This window comes from Pecten maximus, chromosome 7 (assembly GCF_902652985.1).
Source record: "Pecten maximus chromosome 7, xPecMax1.1, whole genome shotgun sequence".
Taxonomy (NCBI): domain Eukaryota; kingdom Metazoa; phylum Mollusca; class Bivalvia; order Pectinida; family Pectinidae; genus Pecten; species Pecten maximus.
Genome location: NC_047021.1, coordinates 22,287,971 through 22,298,163, shown reverse-complemented (window position 1 = coordinate 22,298,163; position 10,193 = coordinate 22,287,971). Strand labels below are relative to the sequence as shown.

At 37.9% G+C, this 10,193-nt stretch overlaps 1 protein-coding gene across 4 annotated transcripts in view; it reads left to right on the top strand.

Moving 5' to 3' along the window:
• Positions 1-1,594: 1,594 nt before the first annotated feature.
• Positions 1,595-10,193, top strand: part of LOC117331919 (E3 ubiquitin-protein ligase PDZRN3-B-like) — a 191,628-nt gene continuing 183,029 nt past the window's right edge. For all 4 annotated transcript variants that reach the window (XR_004533694.1, XR_004533693.1, XM_033890899.1 and 1 more), the window contains exon 1: positions 1,595-2,345. Coding sequence is in view for 2 of the 4 variants with exons in the window: in XM_033890899.1 (XP_033746790.1) it covers positions 1,668-2,345 (678 nt within the window). In the remaining 2 variants the exon portion in view is untranslated. The remainder of the gene's footprint in view (positions 2,346-10,193) is intronic.

Below are 10,193 nucleotides of genomic sequence, written 5' to 3'. Positions count from 1 at the left end.
AATCGGCCCCTTTGAAGCGGCTACGTACATTATACATATGTATTGACTAATTATATAATTCTTGATCAAACAAATCTCGGTGTATTATGACTCTCGATGTTTTAGCAACTTTTACTGTATCTCCAGCACTGTTGATCAGAGGGCTAGTGGGAATGGGTTATTTACCCTACCTACCCCGTTTATATAGCTATAGGAAATCATACTGCAGAAAATTGTATACAAGGGCTATAACATAGTGGCGGCCATTGTGTGACCAACACAAATAGATACGAACCACTCCAAATAGATACTGACCACTCCAAATACATATTGAGGTTAACAGATTTAACGTATTTCATAAACGCTAAACAGACGTGAACATCAAAGAGAACCGCCTTAACCGAGGTCCAAAACTTCTCAATACACCTTCCTTTGTATCCGTATCGGAACGCTCACGAGCAGAGACAAAGTAATATATAACATAATCCCTAAGAGCCCTGACAATCAGTTTACGGTTGTGATGCGCGACTCTCGCTGAAGGGAGAACACCCGTGTAATAAAACACCTCAGATGGCCTGGATGCCCGAACGATCATCATCTGTTTAATTCATACATGGCCTAGACATCTCGGGGGTCCCATTTCACACTTGTTATAGGCTATGGATCATCCGAGGTCAAGAAAATGCTGAAATCCGTTACGTAACGGTGTCTGCCCTCCGTAATAAAGCAACGCCAGGACTCCACAGTTGTCAGGCCATGGATCAAACGGAGACTAAGCAAGATAATTGTTTTCTCGTTACGTTTCCTATAGTTCGTCTGGCTGCTCCGTACAGAAATCACTAAATAGTACATTCAAACATCTTCAATAAAATATATTCATAAATAAAAACTAGATACCTATATAACAATACCAACTAGAATAGGTCTCTGATTTAATTAGCAGGAAGTATCTATAATGGAATAAAAGAAGGGAATCAGAACATGCCCTGTAGCCACATTTGGGGAGAAAAAAGGTTCTCACAAAGTCACGCTGACTTGATTTGATTCTGATTTCGGAAATGTGTTTTAGTGGGGGACAATGCTATTGATATATGAGTGACAGTCACTGGCTGAGCTATCAACCATCGATCGAGAATCCTCCTTTATATGTCCATCCAATGTAAGATAGATAACGGGACCCCAGCACTGGTCTTTCCTACGGTATAGACGACCGTTTACAGTCTGCATTTGGCCTTTTGTCATTAAGCGTATAAAGACTTCGACATTTATTTCGTGAGACAAATAATTTCCCTATGATAGTTTTGTATTTCTATCTCCTCCTGATCGCTGCTATATAAGATATAGCCCCGATATTGATCGTGCAGTGTCCACGTACGGTGTAGTGGCATGTGAACAATAATAATTCGTGGATTTGCGACACGATATCGTCCTGTGCTCTGTCGCGGTGACACGCTGGCCCTTTCACTGCCTACTCGACTGGAAAGGTATTAGCGAGTAATGTGTACTGCTTGTTCAGGTATTGGCCGGTGTCATACTCCAACGTAACGGTGAATGAGTGTATACATATATAGGAAACCGCTTGTCAGTTTGTAAACAGTCTTACCTGGAGTTACTGAGACACCAGTATGGCAAATTACCCTAACAAATTGAAGATATATTGTATATAATCAAAAGTGTTTGTTTCAATCATGGGTTTTCATGTCGAGAAATTTGTCAGTAAAATTTCGGAGGACAAGAAATGTGACCTATGTCAACGTGTGTTGGATAATCCCGTGAGTACCCCCTGTGGTCACAAGTTTTGTACAGGGTGCATCTTACCCTGGCTTGTTAGGCATGGTAAGTGCCCTGAAGAATGTCGAGGCCTCTCACCAGGTCAATTAGAAAGTGTTCTGCCTTTACGGGAATCAATTCTAAATCTGGAAGTGCACTGTGAATTCCGGGAACGTGGATGTACCCAAGTTATGAAGCTGTGTGATGCTGAAGGCCACAGTCGTGAATGTGACTTCCGACCAACTCTTTGTGGTCATGACAGCTGCGATGCTATTCTGTCACTGAAGGAACTGTCTCGGCACCAGACACAGGACTGCCCCTATAGGCCCGTGGGTGTCTGCCAGCAAGGCTGTGGACTTATCTTGCAGCACAATACTTCTGACAAGCACAAATGCTTGCTGGCTCTTAGAGCACATATCGCAACCCAAGACAATAAAATAAATTCTCTGGAACTGGAAATGAAGCGAGTTCTTTCAAAGTTTTCGAAGCGTGAAAAGTCTCTACTTTTGACGATTTCGAATCTGCAGCAGGAATTACAGAATCAAGCTGTAGAGTTCCAACGCCTTCTCCACGACTGGAGCCTGCAATATAACCAGGTAAGGCTACTGATACCAAGGACTATAGATGGTCTCTCTGATAATAATATACCCTTTGGCTAGAGAATCTTAATGATGCCAAAGAAACAGTATTTACCTGTTGGATAGTATATTTTAGTACTAATATTTTGAGCTTTCATCGCTCATATCTAATTAAGATTAAATATATGTGATGTATTCTTTAACGTTTTTATGTTTATATTTCTTGAATGATAGTAGTTATAGCATTGTGTGCCACGACCATATCATATTATACAATGTACTTGTTTGTTAATGAGTTGTAGTGCTTAAAGCTTAATCAAGAACGCGATAAATATTTCGTTTATAAAATAGGATATAACTTAACCTCTAGGAAATTATCGTTTGATTTCTGATATTCAATCTCGTCAGACCTGTGTATATAATGTATCTTGCAGTATTCTGAAACAAGAGGGTCAGTGATGTATATGACATAATTATTTATGTTCAAACTTGTATAAACTTTTATCTTTGCTTGTTTAGACATCTAGGAACAACATCTTATGTAAACAGTTAACCTTATGATAGTATTTTATGTCCTGTTTCATCCGTCCAACTGATGATAAAATAATTTTCAGCTTTTTACTATATGCATCCATTTCACTCCACTAGTGATCGCCGCTTTATTACTATTATCAATAATGACTTTATGACTGAATTTAACATTCAGATATGCTGTTATTGAATGCATTAGCAGCTGGGCGATAGTGTTCTCTTTCCTACATAGGTAATCTGCATTTTCTGGTCTTCTGGTCCGTTCATTCTAAATGCGTTGTTTTCGAAGAATTTTTCACTCCATCTTTTTTCAATGTAAATGTTCTTGACGAAGGATCGATATGTGTTGGATTCCTGACCTTAGTATAGTTTTACATCTGCTTAATCATTTTGATAAAGTTGGTCTCTTCTCAACACAGAAGTGTAAGGTCAGCTCGATATATCCTATGGCCACAGGTGATGGCTAGTGTCCAATACCCGTTCGAGTCGGCTACCTGTTGTGTGTCGGTCAGATCAAAGGGACAATCCCTCATAGTAATTTGTGGGTTCTATTCCTCCTGTTTAGAAAAGACAGTCAACGTTACAATTAGACTTTTTTCTCTTCTTTTGACTTCTTAATTCTACTTTTGCAGCTGTTTTATTCCTATGCAGTTTGCGTGTAAGGGTACGTCTTGTCCGTCTGTCTGCCCTGTTGACTTCACTCTGTGTGATTACCCCGGGTTCAAAGCTATCAGGATCAACAAAGTATTTAATAAGTAACATTCAAACATTACCAATGTACTCATTGACCCTCGATATCAAACAAACTATGAATCTGTTTCCGTTTTTATACTGTCACGTGTCCCTTGTTTTTGCACTTGTGTGTAGATGACGTTTTACTACCTGTCCGGGCCTACGTATGTCGTACAATCCTAGTTTTATAGTCACACATAATTTCATGACCTGTTTTAACACAACAAAGATAATGTAATGAGATAGCAATATCAAACAAAACAGAAACTCAAATCATCTCTCTATCTTGTTTGTGTTCATCTTGTGACATTGAAGATAATAAAAGTACTTGTGTCATTCGAGCAAATTGATAAGTTTATGCATGAGAAGAAACGACTGCCACACGGCGCAGTCTTATTTAATCGACTACTGTACGTCCTTTAATCCCCGAATTATATGCTCCCTCCAGTAGCTCGAACAGTAAAACGTTAACACGAAAAGGTTGTAGAAAAGATTACATTGATATTTTTATAATCGTTACAAGATGAAAAAACCTTATATGTTGTCATTATAAACGTATAAACACTTAAACCTATCATAGGTAGCAACTCATACAAAACTGCACATCTGCCTTATAGCCACGTCTGATATCACATGTGAAATAATAATATACTCGGCACAAAGCTTTGATGTATTTTCTAAATAAAGTTAATCTTACGTACAGATGCATTTTATATCGATCATAAAGACCACGTATCAATTTATCAATCTACATTTGCAGCTCCAGTAAATACGACTCTTTTTTTATCGACTACATTTTCCTTCTTCTTTATTACTGTTTCAGACTTCATATGTATTAATCTGAAATCTATAAAATCCTCGGTATTCTATTAATCATGGTATCGGCTATCCTTTTAACAAATTCAAACGCTCTGTGACAAGCTCCTACGTGAGAAAATCTGTTTTAGAGGGATTACTTGTGCAACAGATGTTTTGGAGATCAAAAAGAATAGTTGTTACGTTTTCATTGGATTTAATCCACAAAATGATCCTTTATCACTAATTTACATAAATACACAGTTTGTCTTGTAAAACCAGGTCATGGCGATATAGGGTCTTCACAGTGAAAGGAAATGAGGTCTTCTACCACTAGAAACATGTAGCTAATCACCTTGACATTGAAGGAAATCTCCACGACGATGATTGACGACGATTATTATCATTATAATTCAGTGGTAGATAGTTACATGATGATGATGATGATGATGATATCGTGCATTCTGGCATCCTGAATTTGACGTGCTGCAGTGAAGTATAAGGCAATAGATTTCCTATTTACATTGTGTATAATGTTTTATGATAGCGTCGGTTTGAAACTTTACCATCTTGAACAAATACACTAAAATACTATATTTCTTAAAACAAAAATACAAACTGACTACAGCTCTATGTTATTCTCAGTGCTATATTGATAGCTACGCTTTGTGGAGTTTATTGATATGAACCTGTTTCCTTATACTGGTCACCTGTCTCTAGAATATTAAAATCATAAATTAAATTGAGTTTTATTATTTTGGTCCAGAGGTTATGTCTGATTCAAGAGTTATTTTAAGTTTCAAACCAGGGGGAGATAATCTGGTATTATAATTTAGTGGAGCAATACTAACAAAAAGCTTTTGGGCTGGTGGCCAGTCTAGCGTTTCCTTGACCATTCTAACTTCATTATCTTGAGGTAATTTCCTTACGCCATAAGGTCACTACATAGGGTAATAAATATTACTATGTAGCGTAAAAAAGTACATCAGAAATGGTGACAATCATTTATTTGTATAATAATGAGTAATAAGAAGTCATGTCGCTTCTTTCTGAAGGATTATCTAGAGCATATGGGTTACTTCTTGTTGTCCTCCAATTTGATTTAATTACATCCAGCACGTGCGACTGGCGAATGTCCTCACGCGATGTCCATAATAATGGACAATATACGAGACTATATGTAGATATACGCAGGGGGTTAAGATAGGCAATACAGCAGAATTCAGTCCTGCGCAAATTACATAGGGGTTGAAAGTATTGTCTTAGATAATAGATATACCGATGAGGTCTTTCTATCATATGTTGTGGGTATCATTTGTTGTAAGAAAGGACGAAGTATATTTAATATTACTCAATCATCGGGTTTCTATGTGACGGTGGGGATTTTGTGATTCAGATAAAGACTGAGATCATTGGAGGTGAAGTAGGAATCATCGGAACGTATTGGTCAACGGTGACTCTTCCGTCTAACATAAATTGTCTTGTGATGTACTACATTGTCTAGTCCTAGACAGCTTCCTTTCTCGTTCATTAACGTTTAAAGGAAACGTAAATCAATAATTATCGAAACCATGTCATCACCTAAAACGATCACATATTCCTTTGACAATTTGGTAATTTGCTGGGCGCGATCTTCGAACTGTCTGCAGCGGTTGTAATCTGTGCGGCAAGCGTCGTTAGGCGGGCAGAGGGTGCCGAATGGCCGTGTCTTGTGAGCTTTATATCATACTAGGGTAGACTGATCCATAAATAATTTCCCAACTTTTCCCTCATATTATCAATAATTACACGTGTTTTGACTCAAACTCAGCCACCGAAGTCAAGTACAATGTAAACAAAGTGATTCCTGAAGTGACTAGCCAAGAGAATTATAAAGTTAAGTCTGACTCTTGCTTTAGATTAAGCTCATTGACTCTTGAAGTAAATTAACCCTCAGGAATTGTAAGACGAATGTGGACAATCTATCTCCGGTAATCAAATTCAAAGACTGAAAGTTCTATGACCATATCGAAAGGTCGGAAGCCAAAACGGTTGTATAATGTTAGCACAAAGAATAAAAAACCGAATTTTGGAGTGAAAAGGACAAGCAATTTAAGTGCTATCGATCTTGGTTAATTCACTCACTCTTCTCTGAAATAGTTATCAAGGCACAAGAATTTCGGGAACAATACTGTCTGCCGATTCCGTCTATTATAAGTTATTAAAACTTAATAAGATCGTAATAAATTGGCACTGTCCTTCGTATTTGTGCCGCCAGTCTTGCTCCGGGACACACACTCGTGTTTTTTAGGACAGAGACGAGTAGAAACGTCTACTAATTCTAAAACAATAACCACTTGGGTGTCTGGGTCATGGGGGTAGCTGGGGAGGGGGTCAGGAAGCCGTAAATGATAGTCCGTGTGTGCAGTTTCCAAAGAGCTTCCTTCCGTTCTTTTCATATGACAGCACTTCTCCCTCATTACCCTGCCTTTCGGGCGTCTGTCTTTGGCTAGACACTTTTAGGACTCGAAACATGATATTCTTCGGCTTGATTTGAATATGATGGTGACATCCTTCACTTTTTGCGACCTTTTTCGAAAAAAAAGATGAATTACGTTTAGTTGAATGTGGAGATAGGTATCAAAAATGGCTTCACAGGTGTTCTGATATCGAAAATGGTATCAAATTAGTTTATTTAAATCTTTTGTCTTGGAACAAAGGAATAGCAAGACTAGCATCAATCTTTGATAAATTCCTATAGCAAAACAATATAATGATACTAATTCCATTTTTCTGAACGTCTCGGATGACAAATAAAATCATAAACTTGTTGTAAATTCGCTAAAAGTAAGAAAAACGGTAAAGGAACCAATCTCAGAAACTTTTGCCGTTCGTCCTAATCACTCAGCACAGCAATGATGGCTGGATACATTGTATGGGGAATTTCTCAAAACATCAGCAATGGTGCCTGGATACATTGTATGGGGAATTTCTCAAAACATCAGCAATGATGGCTGGATACATTGTATGGGGAATTTCTTAAAACATCAGCAATGGTGGCTGGATACATTGTATGGGGAGTTTCTCAAAACATCAGCAATGGTGTCTGGATACAATATACAGGTAATTTCTCAAAACATCAGCAATGGTGGCTGTATACAATATGGGGAATTTCTCAAAACAACAGCAATGGTGGCTGGATATAATGTATAGAGAATTTTTCAAAACACCAACAATGGTGGCTGGATATATTTTATGGGGAGTTTCTCAAAACACCAACAATGGTGGCTGGATACATTGTATGGGGAGTTTCTCAAAACATCAGCAATGGTGGCTGGATACATTGTATGGGGAGTTTCTCAAAACACTAACAATGGTGGCTGGATACATTGTATGGGGAATATCTCGAAACATCAGCAATATGTGCGGGATACACTCAAAACATCAGCAATGGTGGCTATGGAAACTCTCCATACATCAGAATTGCGATAATATAAATCTCTCCATTCACAGAAGTGAAGGAGCGTCGCGGTACCTAAAAGCTTGGTATCTACGTTGGTGGTTAAAAGTTTTCCTTGATCCCAGGACAGAGGTACAATAAACTCTAAACCGCAAAGTCACTCAAAGTGCATTCGGAACAAAAGAATTCGTAAAAACTAATTAAACAAAATTCCATTGAAGCTAACTCCACACAATTGTATATCCGAGTTGGATATCAAATAGTTCATATTTCGACCTCTCGGTGGCGGTATGTGCTGTTTTTATCCACACATATGAGGTCAGGAGTCGCACACGTTATTCTGCCTTATTAGTATTATCTGCCGTCAATATCTCTCACAACTTACCGTACTATAACGGAAACTCGTGTCGAGTTTCAAGGTAGAGCTTAATGTGTTAGCATTCTATCGTCTTAAATTTTACATGATTTAAGTTTTACATTATATGGTATTGGACTAAACTTTTAAAATATGTTCCTTTCAATGTCTTTTCTCAACGGCGTTTATTTTCATCACTTGAAAGTATGTAGTATTCAACGAAAGTTGCACAATACATGGAGTTTAGGTTGCAAATTAGTTATGAATTAGAGAGCTTGTTTAAGTTGTAAGCTGACAAATCGGTGTATACAGATGGACGACCCTGTAGAGAAAGTAATAAGAAAACAATAACGAACCGCTTATGGTGGTGAGAAAATACACACACCAATGGACTGGAGTGGCGCTCACAAGGACTGGCCTCGTAAAGGGTGGGGGAGCTTTGTTTGGAGGGTATAAAAGGCCATACATCAAAGGTAAGGTTGAAATGACGCTGGTCCTATACCCACCTGTAATACACACAGCTAATGGATGTAACGGCGTAAGCGATTAACCTTTCAAATCAAACCAAAACTAACTGTAGCGACTTGTGAGTGACGTTATTCGGGACTGTACACAAACTTTTTAACATAATTTTATCACTCTTGTCTTCAGTCATTTATCATACTGAGAACGCTACCCAGTCGGGTGGGATCATTTATCTCACAGAACAGAAGTCATACTATTGAACTACATTAGTACGTCGATCTGTGAGCCCAGGTAAAACACAGGTAGGAACTCTGGTAGAAACACAGGTAGGAACTCGGGTAGAAAAACAGGTAGAAACACAGGTAGGAACTCTGGTAGAATCACGGGCAGGAACTCTGGTAGAAACACAGGTAGGAACTCGGGTAGAAACACAGGTAGAAACTCTGGTAGAAACACAGGTAGAAACACAGGTAGGAACTCTGGTAGAAACACAGGTAGGAACTCGGGTAGAAAAACAGGTAGGAACTCTGGTAGAAACACAGGTAGAAACACAGGTAGGAACTCTGGTAGAAACACAGGTAGGAACTCGGGTAGAAACACAGGTAGAAACACAGGTAGGAACTCGGGTAGAAACACAGGTAGGAACTCTGGTAGAAACACAGGTAGGAACTCGGGTAGAAACACAGGTAGGAACTCTGGTAGGAACTCTGGTAGAAACACAGGTAGGAACTCGGGTAGAAACACAGGTAGGAACTCGGGTAGAAAAACAGGTAGGAACTCTGGTAGAAACACAGGTAGAAACACAGGTAGGAACTCGGGTAGAAACACAGGTAGAAAACACAGGTAGGAACTCGGGTAGAAACACAGGTAGGAACTCTGGTAGAAACACAGGTAATTCATTTCAAGTTTATTCCTTAGGCCTTTCAGCCCATAAGAGAAAATTACAACATGTGTATAGATATAAATGCATACAAGTACGTACAATTAGATGAATATATGACAGACGGAGAGTGTTCATAATAGTAATGGTATTTTCAGGATAATTCAGACATATTGTATATGGAAAATAAGTTACAAACTTTAATAATATACAATCAACCTTTTTGTTTTTCTGCCCTTTTCCTGAAAGCTAACTGAATAAATTTTCCAATTTTATTCAGTTCTTTTACATTATTAACGCTTAACAATTTAATCAATTTAAAAACACTTGGTTTTGTATAATAATACTTCTTAATATATTTTGCATGAATTTCTGCATAAAATGGACACTGTAGTAAAAAATGAAATTCGTCTTCAATTTCTTCTAAATGGCAACAAGAACATAATCTATTTAACCTTGGTATATTTCGTTTTCTGCCATATTCTATATTTAAATTATGTGTAGAAAGTCTTATTCTTGAAATACCCTTTTATACAAAGAATCGATAGGCTTAGTAAGATAAAATTGCAGACAAAAGTTATCAACTAAATGTTGGTATAATGATCCCCTTGACATATTTTTAATTCTGTTAATGATTTCTTGTTTATAAATATCTTTAATTCTATTCTC